This window comes from Melanostigma gelatinosum (assembly GCF_949748355.1).
Source record: "Melanostigma gelatinosum genome assembly, chromosome: 13".
Taxonomy (NCBI): Eukaryota; Metazoa; Chordata; class Actinopteri; order Perciformes; family Zoarcidae; genus Melanostigma; species Melanostigma gelatinosum.
In genome coordinates, this window is record NC_136646.1 from 10,352,174 (window position 1) to 10,374,261 (window position 22,088).

General features: G+C 44.7%; 2 protein-coding genes across 2 annotated transcripts in view; one reads left to right on the forward strand and one right to left on the reverse strand.

The window, feature by feature from the left end:
* The window catches only part of mei1 (meiotic double-stranded break formation protein 1), a gene marked incomplete at both ends in the record, with an annotated part of 53,298 nt that extends 48,152 nt beyond the window's left edge, over nt 1-5,146 (reverse strand). The window contains 5 exons of the mRNA XM_079282482.1: nt 1,275-1,380; nt 1,900-1,973; nt 3,087-3,137; nt 4,572-4,695; nt 5,003-5,146. Coding sequence (XP_079138608.1) covers nt 1,275-1,380; nt 1,900-1,973; nt 3,087-3,137; nt 4,572-4,695; nt 5,003-5,146 — 499 coding nt within the window. The remainder of the gene's footprint in view (nt 1-1,274; nt 1,381-1,899; nt 1,974-3,086; nt 3,138-4,571; nt 4,696-5,002) is intronic.
* A 2,648-nt stretch (nt 5,147-7,794) lies between these two features.
* LOC306786635 (ankyrin repeat and fibronectin type-III domain-containing protein 1) lies at nt 7,795-21,715 on the forward strand. The gene is made up of 19 exons (XM_079281463.1): nt 7,795-7,905; nt 9,989-10,177; nt 10,556-10,826; nt 10,933-11,133; nt 12,986-13,099; nt 13,423-13,520; nt 13,799-13,889; nt 14,564-14,671; nt 15,287-15,386; nt 15,905-16,034; nt 16,204-16,323; nt 16,574-16,680; nt 16,955-17,069; nt 17,348-17,514; nt 17,920-18,097; nt 18,205-18,367; nt 19,013-19,179; nt 19,546-19,750; nt 19,927-21,715. The coding sequence occupies exons 2-19, from the start codon at nt 10,016-10,018 to the stop codon at nt 20,607-20,609; spliced, it is 3,180 nt and encodes a 1,059-aa protein (XP_079137589.1). The 5' UTR covers nt 7,795-7,905; nt 9,989-10,015; the 3' UTR covers nt 20,610-21,715.
* Nucleotides 21,716-22,088: the final 373 nt, after the last annotated feature.

Consider the following 22,088-nt stretch of genomic DNA (forward strand, 5'->3'; position numbering starts at 1 on the left):
ACGCACAAAGAGCTGAAACGAAAAAAGATAAAACATTTTCTTCTGCTTTGTTGAGCACATAAAACAAAAGGTTCACTTCCGTTGCCGTGCCACTGTGACGCTGTGATCTGCCGCTCTGTTGGTTCTGTGATCTGCTTCCTACAGTATTTCTCTGTTGTTCTGCACTTGTTGCTTCAGCCTGCTTCACTGAGCGATTCTGTGGCTTTTGGCTTTCATCTTCCAGTGTTTTCCCCAAAAATAAAAATGCAATCGTTTGGTCCATCCAAATTTATGCTCTCAAAGCCAAACATGTTTTTCTCTATGTATTAATGGCGCTGTGATGATCTCGACCTGCAAGAAACACTGCAGCCGTTGTCCTTTCCCTCCATCCTCTTCCTTGTTATCTTTGTCTACTTTCCTCTTTCCTTATCTCATTAATGCTTCATCTTCCCTCGAAGATATTTCACTCTGCAACATGTGGACACACATGTTGCAGAGTGAAATAACTACTCTGCCTGCTTATTTGGCACGAGGCTCACATTCACTCTTGCCTGAAAAAAAACAGGCATTCGGGCATGACATAAACATACAACACACGCTTCAGGTTGATTAATGATGCTCATTAGACAGAGAGTAATGGTTCAGGAAGTAGACATCATACAGGCGACTGTGGCAGAGACTCTGCCTCACTACACTGCAGGATTTTACATCTGTATAAAGATATAAAGATATCCATATATATGGGCAATTTTCAGGGGAAAGGTCGTGTATGTGGAACTTTTGTCGCGTTTTTTAGGCATGGCATCGGCACGGTATCTCAGTGCAGCTGGAGCGTAATGGAAAAGGTCACAGCGGCCAGAGAGATTGAATTGGGAGAGTGCAGGGGAAAGGATCTGAAAAATACAGTTTTGTGACTTTCTCCCCCCCCCCCCAAGCACATTTCAAAAGTGGACACGTGACAACTATTTCTATGCATTAGGGATGTAATTGAAAAGGTCAAAATTGGATTGTGGATCTCCCTGTGCAGAGAGAGCAAGGGATGCTGAAAATGAAATATTCTTTCACATCTTTCTCTTCCATTCAAGTTGAAAATATTTCCAGATCTCAGCTTTCAGCAGAATGCTATGAGCTGCTGACAACAGTATAATAGCTGTTTATCTCCTGCCCTCCAACAAAGCAATATTGTGTTTCAAAATAGCAGCTTTTGGTGCATCTTTATTGACTGTATTGACACACTGCTGTTTGTACACCAGTGCCAGTATATACATGTAACTGTGAGATGTGAGGTGTCTCACCATACTGAGTCACCAGACTGAGGGCCACGTTGGGGACTGCTTTCACGAGGTTCCCCAAGAAGTTGAAGGTGGGCAGGAAGCCCTTCATGCCGAGCTGGTCACTCAGCTGTACAGGGAAGGCACAAAATAAAAACCAACAACAATAGATACACAACAATAGAAAGGAACATGGCACGGGCGCATATACACAATGTAAAGCTTCACAGCGCTTCAGCTATAAGTCTTGTATCGGTATTATTTTAGCACCACAGCAGGCGTGAAAATGATTCAACTACAAGTACTGCAGCACCACAATTGATACTCCAGATCCTCTTACATATTAATCCCTGTAATTCATTGTTTTTCTGCACCTCTGCCTGGTGTTGTAGCGCTCTGTCATCATCAGTACACACAGCTTTACTATCATCATGAGGCTTTTCCTCCACCGCCTCCCCCAGAGGTGTCACAGCAGCAGCGAGAGGGAGGTGAGCCCGTTCTGTTTACTAAACGACCCGGGGAGGATACGTCGTGGATTTCACAAGTGCCGTTAAATATTTGATGATGTCGTTCTGTGTGTTCTGTGCCGGCACGTGTTCGAGGAGCAGGTGTGCTTCTTTATACGTCGATACAAATGCGTTTGTCCCACCTGTTTGTGTATCTCGTCCAAAACAAAGCGGTACAACAGCTCGCTCTGGAGCTCCAACAGCAGCTGAACCAGCACTGACACACACAAACACACACACAAATTGAAAAACATTCATTTAACTTTGGCATTACAGTTTAAAATATTTGTCTTCATAATATTTACATATATCCGTTCCCTGGGAAAAAGGTTAGAAAATATCAAATCAGGTTCATTTGCTTTATATATAGAACTTGTGTTGTTGATTTCTAGAGAACAAACAGTAGAAGTTTAGTCTTTGACATTGTTTTACCATCTATTACAGAAATATTTTATTAGTATTATCAAGACCATTAAAAATAACCTCTGATGTACTTTGTTTTCCAGGTCCAAGTAACCCACTCGACTGCATTTAGAAAATTCAAATGTGTACATTTTGAGTGATCTTTTCATTCTCTTATTGCATGCAGTGCAGATCTAAAGCTCTCATCCCATTGGCTGCTTTACATGGACATGACTGCAGCTTAGCTGATGTTAGAAAGGTTCTGGAAGATTCCTGGTTTCTCCTTACTACACACACATCATGACTGCATTATTAATAGGGCTCAAATGAGTTTCACAATGTGATCGTCACAAATTCTCTGTGCAAAGAGCAAAAACCAGTGTCAGATTGTAAGCACTCTACTTAACTATTCCAGCAAAGTGGTCCCTGAGGCGTTTTGAGAAAGCTACCACAACATCTCCTAACGTCATTTGCACTAAGCAAAAGATTTTTAGCATTTTGTTAAGACTTTGCTGCAGTGAGATAAATCCGACTTCAGATACTAAAGAAAATCTGCATATAGCAGCCTCAACTGATCAATCAACGCAAAGAGAAAAGATACTGCAAAGTGTAGCAGTGAGAAAATATCAATAAAATGAGGTCAAAGCCTTCAAAAACAAACTGCTTACAAACTGCTGAGTGAAGTCAATGTAAGATCACCTTAGTACCCGGCAGAAATCATTATCACCGTCGCAAAGACATCTCTTGTGTAAGTGCCTTTGAGATAAAGAGTGTCTCATAGCCTGTGTGTGTGTGTCTGCACTCTCAGACTGTCTGCATTGTAACAACCACATGAAAAAGTCTGTGAGCAGGGTGTATGGGCGCGCACACACACACACACACACACACACACACATATTATCTGAACCAATAGGATGCATCTCTTCACCTTGGTCAACCTTCTCCAGAGTGGCTTGGTCCTCCACGGTGTGAAGCATCCCTGGGGACAGAACAGAAACGACACGCTGGATTTAAAGAGCACACTTCACAAACCCATTGTGATTTTAAGAGGTCTGCCAAAGGTATAATATGAAAAAAAAGGAATTAACTAGGTTAAGAAACGGGAGCTTGACAAAACAGAGGACACAAAGTACAAGGAGATTCGTGCTGGTGAGGGTTGAGGTCTAATTAATCACACTGTACAGTTTGTACCCTAAAGGAACCCGTGTGACATTCACAAATCTACTGCATCCTGCGTTAGTTTTGCAGCAAAAAAAAACGTCATGAAGCAAGTGTGAGAAATGCTACGACTGCATCTGTAAATACTGCCCTGCAAGTGTAAAAATGAAATGAAAGGCATATCTTATATTAGAGTATGCTCTCGTCGGCACATGGTGAAACTCCGTTCAGCAGACCATCCCACAAGCACCGTAATGGCTCTTTTACCGTCATAATGGCCGTAGATTTTTGCCCCACATCCTCTCATTGCCCTAATTTGATTAGAGCTCAAATGGCACAACACTTCACGCTGTAATAACCTGGTGAGATCCAATGAGGAGATAAGTAGCAGCGCCATAAAAACACACTGTGGTGGTAAGAACTTTATGAACTAACACCCCAGTGCTTTTAACCTGCAGAAAGGTATTTACCACAATACAGGGAGAGTAGGCTCCCTGTACACAAGGCAGGATCTCAGAGGGTAACTGGCTTCACTCGGCGTTGTCATATCGATGACTTTATATACATCCAAGATAGATGGATGAGTGCTGGACCAACTCATCGCTCGCTAAAAGATTCTCATCAATCATTGTATCGTAATAATGTAATTAATGCATTGATGTGCAGCTTTTATACGTTACTTATAGCTTGGTCAGCAGAGAATATTTAGACAGTATTTAGACAGTCAGACACAAGTAGTTTAAATAATTAAAATTACCAGACAATTTCACATTTGATTTAATCTAGCCGTCATGAAAGAGGAACATAAGTTATGTACCCGGTACTTAATGAAGGTCCAAAGATCTGCTCAGTTTATCATCAGTAAATGAAATGTGTGTGCGTGTGTGTGGGTTTGATCCACAGATGGCAAGTGTGTACTTTGATTACGTCTTTAACGCGAAAGAAAAGCAGCGAACAGCTGGTTAACTCTATTAAATCTATTTTTTTATATAATTACATAATGTTGATTACATCTGTAAACTACTAAGATACCACAGGTGTTGTGATAAGATCTACCGTCTTGATTGCTTCAGTTTGATCTTGCAGAAAAGCAGCGATGTGACTGCAACACTAGCACGACTTTGGGCTGACCCGGTGGAGATTACTTTCAAGACAACAGAACAGGTGAGAGATAAAAGCCCAGTGCTTCCTAGTCCTTCTTGCTTGTCCGTCCTTCACATCTTGATTCCATGCTGTATGATTCACCACTTCTCACCCAGTAGAGAAGCTGTAAAACGCAGAGAGACTGTGTTGTCCTGTCGAATAAGCTCCCTCAGGGCCCCCGGAGAACACTTCAGCACCCCGCTGATGGCGCTCAAGGCAAAAGACTTCCTCGCTGACTGCAGCAGGAACAGAGGGAGAGATATGGGAGGGTAAACAAATCCTGTGCATCAAGGGAAATTAACAGGGTAATGTATTTTCCGTGAATATGTTTTGTGATCAATCCTAAAATGTACCTAAGACAGGAATGCTGGGGGGATAACACACGCACGCGCACGCACGCACACACACACACACACGCGCACGCACACGCACACAGCTAGCTATAACTTCACAAACACTATCCAGCCAAATAATGGCATGATTCATTTTGGTCTAGGAAGGTCCTCATTTTCAAACTAAATAAAACAAACTCATACTCCTCACCGCTATATCTTCACTTTCCATCATTTCAATGACGCAGGCCACACAGAGCAGCAGCCCGCCCCCCTCTGCAGGCCCCAGGCGGCCGCTCCATTTCGGGTCATGCCGGAAGTGGAACTTGTCAAAAACAATATCCGTACTTGACATTTCTTTTGGTCGTTCCACCTGTTGAAACAGAAAATACAGCCTATGGCGTCTCAAATCATTTTTGCAAAGTCGGGGAAGTGAATGAAAAGCTAGCTATCCTAGCTACACAGCTCGACTAATTAAAGCTAACTACAACATTAAGCTAACTACAACATTAAGCTAACGTTAGCGAATTAGCAACTTTCGTCATCTCCTCAAAAACAAAACTTGGGTACTTTCAAGAAAAACTTTTGGAAAGAAAACGTAGTCTAAGTATTGACAAAGCTACCACAACAAATACATGTATGTAATTCGCTGAGCCAACCATCAACGAAACTAAAAAGGTATTATAGCAGATGGAGGTAAATGTCACCACGTTTCATCAAGCCTGGTGGTCAGGTCGCGTGCTCATGGTGCGTTCCAGACAACCTCGGAGGTCGGAATTTTCCCAGTTGAAATTTCCGAAACTCAATAACCAGTTAATAACATGGTGAGATATTTTGACATCCACTTAAATGCGGAACAGATTTTTTGCAAAACTTTATTAAACAATATACTACAATGTAAGTACAAAAACTAATATAATGGCACGAATACATACGTATTATTACCGATAACATTTTGTACACAAAGTATTCAAAGTCGTTTTACTTCCTGCATTTGCTTTTTGTTCTTTGTGAGGGCAAGAAGTGAGGTCAACTCAGTCAAATATAAAGGAATGGGTCAAATAAGACAATTAACAACACAAATGTCCTGATTCTTATAGAATAACACTGAAATAACAATTGTAGATAATTATTACAAGCTATTACACCATCATTTCCAGGCAATAAGGAATTGCTAATACAAGTTAGAATACAGTGAAAGTATTTAAATTTAATCTATGACATTTCATCAAATGTCTTGGCTCGCCACACTTGATTGATTCAGATAGAAGTCATCTCAATAATTAAAACTGATGGCAAAATACTCGTTTGCCATGTTATCACATTTATATATATACATATATATATATATATATATATATATATATATATATATATATATATATATATATATATATATTACCTAAATTGCCTGAACTTAGGTTCCAGGTTTCTTCTCAATGGTTTGTTGGGCCACCACCATATATATATACACTATACAGTAGTGCCATTAAATGTGTATGTGTAACAAAAGCCTCTGAAGTTCAAGGGTAGGCTCATATCTTATATTTGAGCAAGAGGCAAAAACTTCAAAATGATGCATCAGCATCAATTTAGCCTCCAAGGAATGTCATTGCTGAATAATATGCCGGGGATATATAGTGGGATGCATGAGACTGTTCTGCAGTATCACTTAGCAGTAAAGGCCACAATTTGGTTATCGCCATGACAACAAAAGCCTCACGGCAACTATCTGATGATGGGAGTGTGGGGGCGAGTATCAGCCTCTATCAACATGTCAATTTATAATCTCTCTCTACTTCTCCTCAAACAGAGTTCACTGCACATCAAAGTAGTGCTTGACAGTGAAGCCAGCTCAGCTCTGCCTCATGAGTGTGAGCTTCTTTGTGACAGTGTGCAAGAGTGTGTGCAGGAAGTGGTCAACGCCTTATTTGGCTGACTAAAAAGAGTAGCAGACCTCTGACAAGCAGGTGGAGAATATTTGTCTCCATTTGAGCTTGGACAGGAGCTAAATCCATCAGTCTCAGAGACGTATTGGCCCCTGAGGGGGGGGGACAACAACAACAGAGAAAGAGACAAAGTGCCTCTCTCACTATTCAGGTGGGAGCCGATGCATATCGGTCAACTTTATTTGACAACTTTTTCACATAAGAGAATTCTTCGGGGGGCCAATAAAGCACAGAGACAAATGGATTTAGCTTCGGTCCAAGAATAAGTGGAGTCAACATGCCTCATCACTGCGGGGCCTTTGCTTTCCTCACATTTCACTTGACATATCTTGAACCACTTCCTGTGTTTATAACCCCCCCCCCCCCCCCCCCCACACACACACACACACACGCACACGCACACGCACACACACACACACACACACACACACACACACACACACACACACACACACACGCAGACACATAAAGATCAGTAGTGTAAAACAACCATGCAGTAATATATTACGAGACACATACATCAGCCATCATTGGGGGCGTTGAGCTACCCTAAATACAGACCTATACCTTTTTATTTCCAGTCACCAACCCACACTGTGTCACACCATCACTCAGTGCTGCCATTATGGTACTGTTTCCAGTGACGACATTTACAGGTCAGGCAGCAGCCACAGCAAAGGTAACAATGGCAGCTGTTCTTACTGTATCACTGTGGTAATCCTGTAGGCTATACATATTTAACGGCGTTAGAGACAAAATATTGGAGGACTGGTTGCTGGTCTCTATGGAGGGTCTAGATATCATGGATTTTAAAAAGGACATACCAAATATGTAAACCATAACCCCAAATTAACCCCAAATAGTCTGAAAATACCACACTAAGAGGCAGCGCTTTTTTAAGATATTTAAAAATAAGTTTTGTTCTGAGAAACGAATGAGATAAAAGTAGGAAGAGGGCGGGACAAAGAAGACGCGCGCGCGTGTCTGTATGTGTGTGTGTGCAGGAGAAGCTGCAGTCTCTCGGGTGCAACGTTCAGGCGCTTCACCCTCAGAGGTGAAAACTCCTGAAGTCGGTACGATGGATTATATCTGACGAACATACAGTTATTTCATTAAAACCATGTAGACGCACCGGGGCCAATTAAAGAGAGAGTAACGTCTTACGGTAAGAAACGAAAACTCAACTACTTTATCCTGTTGTGCAAATTGATTGCTCCATTCGGCGCCATATGATTAACTATGGATTTATGTTGTTTTTCCACATGGCTTTCTTCAGTCTAGATAGCTACTAGTAGCTATACTCCATATTATCTGTATGATATGACTCTTTACAAAAACAAAATCTCGTTTATATGCGCTTCTTGGTCTTTTATAGATTTGTTGAAACTTTAATTAAAAGTAAAGCAACTTTTTATGATGATTTAGGCATTAATCTGGTATGCTGAAACATTCACTGCCTACTGCTCTGCTGTGGCTTTTTGTCAACTATCACAATCTGTAACTGGCTTCTTATGCTGACTTCATTTTGCCTGTTGCAATGTGTGTCCCTGAATAATCTATAGGACTCATAAATGCTTGGAAACAAAGTTAGATGCTTGTGTGATCACCCTTGAAGATTGATGTCCTCTGTGGTTTATTTGCACCAATGAATGTACTGCATTACTTCCTGTGGGATTATAAATATTAGTCATCAGATGTTTCCATGCTCAATTTGACAGGAACAGAAAGCCTGTTTGCAAACACACAGCATACCCTTAGTGAAAATGAAAAAAACCACAACCCGAGATACAGGCATGCAACAAAGCCACAATGAATCTATCATGTGTGTTTGTGTGTGGCTATATGTGTGTGTTCACGACTCAGCATATGTTTGCTTTAAGTTACGCATTCGTCTTCTCCTCCCAGGTGTTTTTGCCTGGCCTTATCTTTGTGCTGCCCCAAAACAACAAAAACGAAGGCAAACACTAAAGCTTATCTCCTCTCTCAACTGCTCCATCAGCACTTTCCACAAGACACAACAAACAAACAGGGGAAAACTGTACCAATAACAGTGACTGGTATTAGCCGTATACAATACGCCAGCATCCCCACATGCAGGCAGTGCGGGTACTGTACACACCGGTGGGCCCCACAGTGAGGTAGCAGGTACAATGGCAATGTGTCACTGAGACATGTGGCGTCATTGGGGCCATGAGCCCTCAGATTCTGTCATCGGGGGAGTATTCACTTTCACACACAGTGGACTACTCAGCACACCAGGACTTGACTTGATGGAGGTTAAACCCCCCCCCCCCCCAAAAAAACTCTGAAATTTGAGTCTTTCTTTTTAGATGGGAAAGTGGTGAGGAGAGATGACAGAGAGGATAGAGGTTGAATGTCTCCCCTTTTTCCAAAGATGCTCCTCAGATCTGCCTGCTCGGGGCATGACGTAAACTGAACAGGCGGGAAAGTCCCGCCAAACTGCAAAAAAAGAGAGATGAGAGAAAGCAGATGAGGAGAAAGACAGTGACAAATGTAAGAAAGACGTGATGATTGAAGATGAGAGGAGGGATGGGGGATGAAGGGGGGGGGGACACAAGACAGATTTTCAGGCTCAAAAGTGACTGATTGTAACAATGAAAGCGCGATGGATTTGACAATGATCCATCATTACTGCGGTGATGTTGATGGATTTTTATCTTCAAGCTGATGCTGCGAGGAGATTCATATTTATTATGAGGAGAGAACATTTTTGGCTCCCCTACATGAGATTGCGTTTCCTCAGTTAATTGGATTGATGGGTCGGTTGCTTTGTGCGCCGAGAGACTCCACTCAGAGCGAATAAAACCCGTGTCGCATAATAGAGAGTAAGAGAGGGAACAAAAGGGAGAAGAGTGAGAGGCACAAAGACAAATGCTGCGAGGCATTTATTTTCATCTGCTGTGTTCGGGCATTGTGACTTTTATCCATTTATCCACCTACACAGCAGCACTACTCAGCTCAGCCTCAACGAGGAATCTGTGTGAGCCTGACTGTATATTCTGCTTTCTCAATTCATTCCCCGCCAAGCACTCCTCCAGGTTTCTGATGACTTCCACCTTCTCTCACAGTCTCCTCTTTCTCCCCCATGTTGTCATTTTTTGTTATCTGTTTCAAATGCCACTTTTCTCATCCCATCTTCTCTCTCTATGGCTCCTAGGTTGGGGGGGGGTCCTAATCTTACCCTCCATCAACTGCTCTATCCCTCACTATTTCTTCCTTCTCCTCAGCTACCTGTCTCCCTCTCCTCTCCGGCCATGTCAGTGTCCATGAACAACCCGCTCCAGCGCCGGCGCTCTCTCGGCCCCGTCTCGCCCAAACGCATCTACAGAAACCTGTCCGTCAGACTGAGGGGTGGCGAGTCATCTGTTGCCAAGGAGATGGTCGCACCCAAACACCTGAGCAAGTCTGCAGATGTTGTAAGATATTATACGCCGTCATTTTGTGTGTGTGTGTGTGTGTGGGGGGGGGGGGGGTCTGGTCACTTTAGGCTGAAATGCTTTCCCGTCCTCCGGCAGGTTGTCTTTATCTAAAATTCACGAGACCTTATTTTGACATTACATGCTGACTCTGTGTAACTGTGAATACATTATCCCAGGCGAGACTGCTGCTCTGATTTATGGTTTGATTTATGTGTCCTCTGTTACCGCATCCGCCCGTTGCCTCTTTCCAATGCGCTGCAACTCCCTTCACTCTATCTCATGAAATGAATCTCTCGTTCGATATGAATTCTTTCCTTCCGTCTCACTCCCTCACCCGCCCACCGGCTGTTGGCCCTTCACCCGGCTCCCCATTAGTACAAGACCCTGTGGGAGGCAGTGGAAAATGAGGACACTTTGGCCGTACAAAGCCTGCTGTCCGGAGAACACACCAACTGTGGAGGAGGAGGAGGGAGCAGCACGAGGGAGCGAGGAGAGAAGAAGGAAAAGGACTGGGAGAGGGACAAGGAGAAGGGGGTGAACAGGGTGAGCGACCAGGGCCTGGTCCCCCTGGACGTGGCGGCCCTTACCCACAATTCCCCTCTGCTCCATGTGTTGACAAAGGCGGGGGCCAGACATAACCCTGTTTGTAAGTCTCATGCTTTTGAAATATCATGGACGTTCTGTTGGAAGTGGATGGCTTCAATTCAATGCAAATCCGATTCATGCTTCCTCTCGACTGCGTTTCCGCTCAGTGTGCCGACCAGCAGAGTGGGCCCTTAAGCTGGATGCTCTGGTGGCACTGGCGGGCAAACGGGTGGAGGAGAGGAAGAATGAGCTGTTGAAGAAGGCGGGGGCAGGGCCTCAGGCACGGGACGAAGTCCACAGACACATCCGCCTCTGGAGCCTCCGGCTGCAGCTGTACTGCCGCATGAGACGGAACTTCCAACACACAGGTCAGTGGTCCTTGGTCAGCTTGTGGCATTTTGTGAAGCACAGCTTTGGACACAAACTAGGTCACGTGCCTGTTTTCTTTTTAGTCTTTTCAGACCCCTCTAGCTAGAAATACTACTATTCTTGCCTTCTTGCCCCCCCCAACACTTCTAGCTGACAGCAACACTGCAGTGATCAGGTATTCATCCCTACCTCTCGCTTCAGTTTGACTGATTTGCTGTCTGGACTCTTGTGACGCCTATAGCTGCCCTCTAGAAAGCCACTCCAACCCCTCTCAACTATTCCAAACTTCAACAGACTGCCTTGTCATCAACCTTTCCAAATTCTCCCATTGCCCTGCACTCTTTCCACCGGCTGCCAGTGGCTGCTTGCATCGAAATTGAAACCTTGGTGCCGGTGGATGCACACGTAGAAATCCACACTCCGCCTTGAATACCTTCAAGGCTTTAACTTTATGTTCCTCTCCTCTGTCCTTTCCCTGCGCCACGCTGCTCAAGTCGTCTTTCTCCTGGCTCTCCATCGCTTCAAGCTCTCATGTTTTATAGAATTATGTGATGATCCCCTCTGCGCCTACTTAAATGAGTCGGCATACACGTTTGTCCTTAGCTCTCATTTCGTTAATCTCTCAAACACTTTTAGTTCTCCTCCCCGACTGTTTTATGATCACGGTGTTATTGTAAGGGCAACAAGGCACTGGAATTAATAACACTCTCTGGATAGGAGTGTCAGCTAAAAGCATCAAATGTTAAATATAAATGTGATACAATCACATGTGATCACACTGCAGGAATTCATGTTTAGCTGTTGCCGGGGTTACGGTCGTTACAGTGGTATTGAGATAGTTTGCGGATCCCCGTAGGGAGAAACTCTGCTCACTGGCTCCATTCACAGGCAAGCAGGTCAGAGTGCAGGCTCTGCAACAGATCAGCTCCCACAGAGCTGGTGGAGACTCAGTGTCTTGGGGCAACACACAGCTGCGAGGGGGAGAAGCTGTACATTTTACGAGCAACACTGGTCGGTTCGGTTGAGGGCCAGGATACAGAGGCCCAATCTCAATCCCCCCTCTCACGGACTTTGAGGCGCGCTCCCGCAAAGTCCGTGAGAGGGTTTCAGGCTGTCCCACTGTCAAATCAGTCGAGTCTTTGAGGGCTCTCTCGCAGACATTTTGGGCCCTTTATGAACCCTTTCCTTAAAGTCGGTATTTAAATGCAGACGGGAATTACCCACAATTCATAGCAATGTGACGTTAAACACGGGGTAACCACTGGAAGCATGGAGACGTTAAAAAGATTTATTCATCAAACATTTCATTTTGTCATTGAAGCCGTTTTGACAAAAACGAGTAAATCGATTATTTGGAAATGACCTCTCATCTTGTGAGGAAAGAGCCTGGAAGACGTTCAAGTCAGGGAGTACAAAGTTAAAATAAAAACCCACAGTTGTACATACAAAATTGAAGTTGTCATGGTAACGTGATATATTGCAGCAAAGTGCCGTCCCATTCGTATCTTCACCAATTCCAGCCCTCACACTCACCTATTTACCAGGTGACGTGAGTAAGTCCCTGAGGGTTCAGGGTTCAAGGCCTTAGGGGGGGACGTTGGGATTGGGCCAGAGATTCTTTTCCAAAGTACAAAAATGATTTATTCATCTGTGGTTGTCCTTTGAGAGCTAACACTAACTACCGGTACACATGTCAGGAGCCAAATGTGTGTGATGGTTATTATTACGATATAAATAAAAACATACATTCTAATAGCACAGAATATATATAGTGTGGTTGTTGTATTTTGTATTCTCAGAGCTAAGAAGTGCTCATTCTGAACGGTGGTCTGTCTACATGTTTTACACCAGAGCTCCCCGGGCCTCCCAGTCACGTGTCCATACTGGTGACCAGCACATCCTCTCTGTTTGTGACAATCAAAGAGCCAGAAGGTCACACCATCGGGCTCATCACCCGCTACAGAGGTAGGTGGTGCACAACAAGACATTAATATATTATAGATGATGAGACACCGGATGGTTAAATAAATACAATCAAGGTGTCACACATCATTTAGGGGGTGAAGGGTATGAAAGCCTCGTAGTCGTGCAGCTCACTTGCCTTCTCTGTTTTTGCTACTTGGCTTCACAGCTGCATACGTTTCATACTTTGCCGCCAAGGGTAGATTAATGCTCAGGTGTGAGCAAGTTCCCGAAACTATAAACACTCAAATCCTTAGTTCTCCCCTATGGGGACTTTGAGCAAAGCCAGAGAATAATCAGTCAGTGAGATTGTTCTGTGTTCACAGTGGAATGGAGCACCTCAGCCGGCTTCAAACGCATCCTCGGCTCAGCCCAAGTCTCGGAGACCAAGAACCCTTCCTACAGCATCAAGGGACTCACAGCAGTAAGTCAGACTGAAAATAGTTTAGGGACATGCAATTACGCACACGCATTAGCTCCAGACCTACACCCAGACTGTGTTTATTGGGCCCCAAATCGTCATGGGCCGTGCTGAACCACTTCCCATAAGAGAGCACTTATCCCACTCGGCTGCCTTACTGAACCAGATGAATTAATAATGACACCAGTATGTGATCTCTTTGTCTCGGGAATAAATGATTTTATAAGGTTAACTAACACGCACGGTGATAATTTGGCGGTCTGGTGCTTCTCCAAATGCAGGGGGCGCATTACTTCGTGAGAGTGAGCTGCTACAATGTGAAAGGATGGGGCCCGCCTCAGTGCTCCACCCCGGCCAGCGCTGCCCCCTCCAGTGAGTAGGCCTGTATGCTGAACTGCTAACTTTGATGAATGCGGATTTAGCGCTCCGAAGGGGCTCCATTCTTTCCCTCTCTGTCCTCGAGTAATGAAATTAGTTGGCGGACGTCAAGCTTGATGTGGAAAAAGTGGATTCCACTCATAGCTGGCAGATTAATGAAATATAAAAAAACGTGGAATTAAAGATGTCAGTGCGAGTCAACGGTCCTTGTACTTGTGCTTTGAGTTTGAATTGGCCTCGTAATCTCTCACATGCCATCTTCTCTCTCTCTCTCTCACGCACTGCATTACTCACTGTTACTTTCCACTTGTCATGCTGTGAAAGGAAAATTGCCACACAAAGGGAAACATATTCATACAAATGCAAATCTGAAGTCAGAGTACAACCAAAGCATTGATACTCAACATGTTACAGCGTCAGTTCGGTAACGGAATTCGACTTGAACATCGACTCTAACTTTTACGGAGACGTCAGCAGCTCGGGATGAATCAGCATTTAAACAAATCCCGGCACGCAGGTTGTCTCTCACGCATTCGCTCTCCTAATCGCAAAGATCGAAAAAACAAAAACAGCCCTCAGGATTCTCCTGCAAATTAGTTCTTGATGTCTTTAATGATTGTTCCCTGATTGCATAGAACCTGAAAGTTTCTCTCTTTCTTCCCGTGCAGGTTGGAGGGAGTGCATCGGCGTGAAGTCACAGTTCAGAAATCACGAGGGCCTTGTGAGGAAACTGCTGGAAGACGCCAGAGAACCACATTACAGAGGGTTCTGCATAGGTAACACCCGGGTCTTTGCATATGCAGCTGCTGTGAAGCAAGCATATAGGAGTCCATATATGAAACTATGTGTATTTATCACCACTGTATCACAATGAAAAGAAAACATTGTTGGGCCATTTGCATGTCCTAATTTATACACGTTTGGCATTAAATGGCAGCAAAGTCCCAATTTTCTTCCGTTATTTTATCATGCACTAAAAAACATCTCTCCTCCCAGTATGACAGCATGTTTGTCGTTTTCCCAACCTGAGATTTGCAATCAGAATTTCTTGTATTTTTCTAATTTCATGGTAGTATTGACCTTGTTTTCTGCTGTACTTGTATTAATTAAGATATTTGATGTATTAGAAAACAATGAACACTGAGAACATCAAAACCTTTATTGTTGTGATGTTTCGTAAGGACCTGATATGCGAACTTTAAAGAATTCTATTCTGATTCTACATCTTTTCATCTCAGCAGCATGCACTGCATCAACTCTTCTCACTGCCGAGGACATCGTCTCCCCACCCTCACCCATTCAAATATTGCCGTGCGTGCGCAGTGAATGTGCTTTGGCAGATAAAAAGTGATTCTCATCCTGACTCATCCTCCCTCTGCTCCGCTCCACAGAGAGCTCGAAGCCCCAGAGTCCCAGCAAGCGGCTGTCTGTGTCTCGAGGCATCAAACAACTGTTCCAGTCCGCCACCAAGTTTGTTCGTCTCCTGCAGAGGTAGCGCTCCTTTTGTCTCACCCGTGCCACTGAGCCTTGAGGGTATGGGGAGTAACGGATGAAATGTGTCGCGACCACAACAGCGTAGACTCCACAAAGTCCAAACTCCTACCTGTTACGGTCATTAAGGAGAACGGCAGTCGCATTAAAGCTGCTGTAGCCTCAAGAGTAGTGAAGTGGTACTTTCAACGGGGCGATGTTTGAAATCACTTCACTGTGGGAAGTGGCAGCTCAAGGCTTCAGCTGCCACAAGTGTTAAGTAGACCGCATTCACTACATTAGATGGCAGTGGATAAACAAGGCAAGTAGGAAAGGGTAACTGCAAGAATAGAAGTGGTTTAACACAACATAGATCATTCGAAAGGTGGTGGCTTAAAGGAAAAGGCTTTTTTGAATGAAGACACAAACATCTGCACACGTTGCCGTGAGGTGAAGTGTCCTTTACAGTCGACGGTGATGACAGCGCGGTCTGAAGTTTCCTACTTTCATTGGGTCCGTCTTTGCATCGATTGTTTCAGGGGCGTGTACTTGGCTACTGTGTTCTACCACAAGGAAAACATCCTGGTGACGGCTGAAGATCAAATCCCACTGGTGGAGATCCAGTGCTGCTCCACCTCCATCACCCACGACTTTCTTTGGTTTGCCAAGGTAAATTCCATTTTGGACCACGGTTAATACAAATGTGTTCCGTGAATTGTTTTTCCATCGTCTCATTTATCAATTTTCCACAGATGTAATTATTCAGAATGAAGGCTGTGGAATTTTCTGTGTGAATCGCAGTTGATAAATGTATTTGTATGTATTTGTTTCCTTGTAGTTGTCCTGTGCATGGCAACAAGTGCCCTGGCTCCAGCAGGCCCTTTCCTCCGCTGATTCATCTTCCTCCTCCCTCCTCCAGAACAGGCACAACATCTTAAGAGCCGTTTCCCAGCTGCAGGTAGGAAGTTAAGCCGCATACGCACAGCACGACAAGAGGCATCCAAATGGGTTAATTGCTATTTAAATTACCTCCTAATATCTCCTTTGTCTTGCGCTCAGTGCTTTTCTCTCTGGTGCCTCGCTTCCCTATCTCAAGCTGCATACCTGTACTCTCAGAACTTGTGTGTTCACTGCGTTAATCCCCAGCATGCTCACATTTATTCATCTGCATGTTTCTGTTTTACACCTCAACCGCCCTCTGCCGCCAGTCTTCCCTGGGGACAATGCACCTGGGCCAGGTGTACTACGAACCTCTGAAAGACCGGCAGGGCAACGTCTTACTGGTGACTCTGAAGGAGTTCCCAAACCCTACCAGGTAAGAAAGCGTCCTTTGATTCCTCCTGTTAATCCAATGAAACAAAGAATTTGTCAATCAATGCGCTGGGCTTTATCAAGAAGACAAATCTGAATCTCCTTTTGGAGATGAGAACCTAATCAAACAGGCTGGGCTCGCTGAGCACAAATACAGAATGAGCTTTTCAAGATATCCAGCCTCTCTGTTGGTTTTTGTTGTCACACTGGCTTTGTTACACCAACATGAATTCATCATTTTTTCATTTGAACCCTTTTATTGTGTGCGCCTCTCAAAGCCCTCCAGACCCTCCGCTCCACTGGATGCCCCTGACTCGTCTGGAGAAGAACCGCAGCAGAACTCCTCTGCTGCCTGAGCCCACCGCCATGGACATGCTCTACGATCAGCTCAGGGTGAGCCTGGGTTTGTGTAAAAGGGTCTGATATCACGGAGCAGTGTAACAGAACGTAATGAGCACTGAGAGCGGAGTGTTTGAGTGCATCGACTTTCCTGATTCTGATCGTTGAGCCGTGGTTTTCTCTCTTGTGCCTGAAAAATGTCATGGGATTAATTCAGCAAAGCCCAAAACAAAATTAGATCCGCCAAATAAAACCGCACCTGAACACATTATCCTGTTAACATGTCTTATTAAACTCACTAACCCCGCACCGGCTCCTCTCTGTTTGTCCAGGAGAAACTAGCCATCCACAGGCACAGCATTCAGTGCGCCAAGCCGGGCCTGTACGTCGGCATCCTGAAACTGTGCAGCTCAGTGGAACAGATCAGGGTCCTGGTGCCCCAGAGGCTGCCCAATGTACTCTGCCACACACGGGTCCGACACAATGCCCACGTCTCCAGGTAATGCAGTCTGAGCATGTGCGTTACTGTGCCCGGACCACGTTGTAGCTTCAACGAGCTGTTGTTGAGCATTCTCCAAAGCATATCATGCCACAGTTGCTGCTTTAGAAAAATACATTCTAAATGTGGTAATTCCTGCCATAGAAAGGATGCTATTTAGCTGCAAACTCCCATCTCTTGGATGTTGGACTTTCCCAGTAGGTCTACACCAACAATGCAGCTGCCCTATATATTAAAATCAATCCAGAAACGTGACAAGATGCTTTGGGGAAAGGCTCTGCCTGAACACAAAGTAAATGCAATTAGTCGTTAATGGGCCACAATATGCAAAACTATCCAATCCTATATTACTGATTACACCTTCGACAGTGATGTCGTGTTAACTGCATGCTCACTGTGTGACAGAGAGGAGTGGGCATGGCTTCAGAGCCATGTTTACACCACAGCCAACGGCAGCGCTCCAAACCTGTTGAGCGGCGAGGACGAGAGCGCCATGGAGAGCAGCGGGCTGGCGGAGTTCATCATGTCTCTGAGAGCGGCCGTCGCACACCTCCTGACAAAGCTCAACATCCCCCTCTACCGGGTAAGAAAAGGCTTTCTGACGCTCTCCTGTCTGAAGAATTGTGGTATTAACTGTTTAGAACGGAGAAGATAATTCTTTCAAACATTCTTTTTGTGCGTCTGTGACAGGCGTACCAGTACGGCGTGTACACCCGGGAGCTGCTGCAGTTTGGAGACAAGCTGTCCATGCTGCTGCTGCTGCCTCCCAGTGAGGACTTCAGCTCCAGTTACTGGCCTCTGGTGGGGACAAAAGAGCCCGGCCTCACCATGCCCCTGCAGATCTTTGAGCTGGGTAGGTGGGGAGCTATAGCTGTCCATAGATGGGGGATCTCTCTCTCACAATAGTAGCACGGTGTTTTTGAAGCATTGCTGACAGAGAGAGAGCGCCCACAACAAGGCAGGGGAGGGGAGCGAGGCTGACAAATGGAAAACTGTGATTCATCAAACCGGGACCACTGTGGACCTTGAGGATATAATAAAATAACTGGCAGGAGAACCTTCATTTTCAGTTGATAGTCCAGGGACGTCTGAGTGGACTGAAACAGCAGCACCTCATAAGAACAAGGTGACAGAAGTCATTTTGTTTCTTGAAGATCAATATGTTGTTTCATCTTCTATGGTACTAAACTAAAGAATTTGAGATAACCCGCCCCCCAAAATCAAATGCACTTCAACCATTGCCAGTTTGACTGGAGAGTCTATTATGTCTGTTGGTCTTTTGAAGATGAGTCACTTCTTTAGTTTTTTCCTCATCTAATTAGTCCTTTGATCCTCCTTTTCATCCATTCTTCAGAGTTTATTTTGTCTCTAATTTAAATCCATCTTTCCTCTTGACCCTTTTTGAAAAATTCCCACGCTACAGGTTTGATAAAGAGCACGAATGAGTTCGGAGGCTTTTTTCTCTCTGTAGTGATTCGTTTTTCCCTCTCATCACCAGTTCACTTCTGGACCTATGAACGAGGCTTCCTGTCCCAGTACTGCCAGGCATGGCTGAGGCTGGAGCTGGACTCTCATCTGGCCCAGCAGACTCTGCGGGAGGCGCTGGACACCAAGGAGGTGCAGGACGCCCGAGAGCGCCTGAACCACATCACGGAGCTTTCTCATGTAAGATCGTCGACTTGTGAAACATACAGTACAGAGACGGGACGACGTACTGATCCACCGGGGTTGTCAAAGCTCTTTTTGTCTGCTTTTTCCTTTTATACATCTCTTCCTCTGTGATTATTATGGGTTGAATGAGGGAAATGAATAGAAAACGAGGGCTTTTACCCGACTCATCAATGTTTTTGATTAAGTTAGCAGCCCAAATATATTACATTTTGAGAATTTCACAGAATCACCAGGAGGAAATTTGTCAGTAGGCATAATTTCTGACTGTAAAAAGGGATGACTCAATCAGATTTTGGCTGTACTTTAGCTAATTCAACTGTTCCAGTGTCTTTATTGCACGTTACTTACCCGTCTCTTCAGCGTCTGGATGTGGTGTGGAGGGATGCCCGCTGGATTATGGACTGTCTGCAGTGCGTTCGGTCCAAGCAGTGGGTCGGGGCGGTGCCTCTTGGCCTGGTGATGGGAGGAGAGCCGCCGCCATGTCCTGATGGTGAGGAAGAGGAGGGGAGCTTCACTGCCAGACTGACGTGGCCCCATCGCATACAGGCACAGAGGCTCATTGCAGGTAAAACAATGATGTGTGTGTGTGTGTGTGTGTGTGTGTGTGGATAAGCGCCTACGATATGAATACATTTTAGTTGAGCGTGTTAGCTGCTATATGAATTCATTTTAGTTTGAGGATTGAGTAATTTGAGGATTAAGATTTAAAATGTTCTTTTTGCCTTCCCATTTCCCTCCCAGAGTCTTTAGTTTGTGGGACTCCATCAGACGTGGTGTCTGCTGAGGTCGCCGCTCCGTCAGGAATCATGGTTATCCCCGAAGACGCCACGCTGTTAATGGAGGGTGTCGCCAAGGGAGGATACCCTGTAGACATCACCGCCCAATCGGCTGTAGACTTGACAAGCCTCGGCCAGTCAGAATTAGGACGTGCCAGCGCTTTATTGGAATCTGGACTAGAGCCTGGTGCTGTCGCACAGTTTGAAGTGGGCTACACAGTTTTGGAAACACAGGAGTCCTACAGCGAGGAGCAGGACTTTCCTCCCAGCATCACTGAGGTAATCCGGCCAATGGAGATGGCAGAGTTGGTGGACATCCTGCCTACGCTGAGTCTCATTGAGGAGGAGAACCCCAGTGGCCCGTCCACACCGTCAGTATTGGATATGCTGGAGAGCTTCGGACTGGGGATTGGTGAAAGCAACACCTACTTTGACTTTGAGAATTCAGCCGGCGGTGTGACTCACTGTGAGAACACGGACCTGTCTACCTCCCATGCCACAGTGAATGCCTCAGGCGGTGACGTGCCTGCTTTGAGCTGGGACTTCTCTCCAGGCGATACAGAGACTCTGCAGGTTCCTAGCAAGGGAGCGAGCTTTCCATTGAGAAGCCAGGTGGAGTGGGACAGACCGGCTGACAGTTCATCCTGATATCAACTCAAACACCAGCCCTCTTCGACCTTGTATCAACTCAAAACCAAATCAGTGGGCTGCAGCACAGTGGATTTACAGACAGAAAATCCTAGTTAGACTTTTTTTTTGGGGCTTGGAAATGTCATTTTTGCTTGTGTCAAACTGTCCAGTTAACATCAACTGCTGTGGAGGAGAATTCAAGCCACATCTAGATACTTCATCGAACACACGATTTATGTTATTTGCACATTTGTGGCCCTGTGGTTTGTCTTTTCTAATGTTCATTAGAGCTCATTATGTGCAAAAAACTAAGCTGTAGTAGTAGTTGTTATGACTTGACACTCCATCACTCACGACAGCATAAAGCAACATCGCTGCTTGATGGAGCGAGTAAACAAACTCATTCGATGCATACAATTCAAAAGCTGTTATATATGTTGAATATGTAATTGAATCGTTTCTTTTTGGTTTACCCCTGTGTGCACTTTTGGCATAACAAAACAGCAGCAAGATTTATAATCATGTTGATTTTACATGAACTGCCGTCGGTCCTACCAGGTTTCCAGAGCCAATATCCAAGTTCCACTTCAAGCTGAAGCCTTAATATCTTATGAGAGAAGACATGCAAAATCAGACAAGAAAGAAAAGACAAAATGCAAGTGCTGCAAAAAAGCTCAAGACGTCAACTTACAGTAGACGTAGAAGATGATTTTTTCTTCTTTGTTGTCCTTCACTACAAAGGCCGAGTCAGAGGTTTTCAAAAGTACTCACAAGTTTCTGTTATTTGCCGACTATGTCGCATACACAGTGCAACGAAGGACAATGCACAACATTCTAATTCACCCGTTCATGTCAGCTCTTTTTTTTTTGCTTTGGAGGGAGATTTGGCCGTACATTTTTGCCTCTTTATTTACTGGATCTTTGCCTCCTCCTGCATGTCAGGAAACATGCAGACTTCACTAATGTCTTTGAACGATTGGGAATTGGTCGTTTTTTGTGGTTGAACAGGCATACTGAAAATACAAGAAGAGAGAGTACAGTTTAAAAGAACGGGATAGCTTTTCCATGCTGCTCAGTGCCTTTAAACAAAAGGTTATCTTTTAATTAGGGGTCATTATATTTGGTAGGAGTAAGATAAATACATCATGAATGGTCATGATGTATTAAACTGTTAAGTGGGTTGAAACAGCCCAAACTACTGTTGTTAAAAAGCCAATTAAATAATGCCTGCAATCACATACTGCTTCAGCATTCCATGTTTCCTTTCCTAAACTTCTTCTATTTCCTGTGTGAAAAAAGAGGGAATAATTACAAATCTGTACCTGTTTCAGCATCACATTTCAAGGCCCTGCTGGCACTTTAACAGGTGTTTTCACTTGTTCTGCCTAATTAGCTCTCTTCTTCATGCGGGCGTGTCCAGAATGTGTTTGATTGACATCCTCTCACTCGCCAGTTGCACTCGTTAAGGCCACACAACTCATTGTTACTGGTACTTTG

Bases quoted from the DNA above. Each gene is read 5' to 3' on its own strand.
- LOC306786635 (XM_079281463.1), top strand. From the start codon at position 10,016: ATGTCAGTGTCCATGAACAACCCGCTCCAGCGCCGGCGCTCTCTCGGC. The intron at 13,890-14,563 runs GTGAGTAGGCCT...CTTCCCGTGCAG, and splicing joins GGCCAGCGCTGCCCCCTCCA to GTTGGAGGGAGTGCATCGGC. The intron at 17,515-17,919 runs GTAATGCAGTCT...ACTGTGTGACAG, and splicing joins CACAATGCCCACGTCTCCAG to AGAGGAGTGGGCATGGCTTC.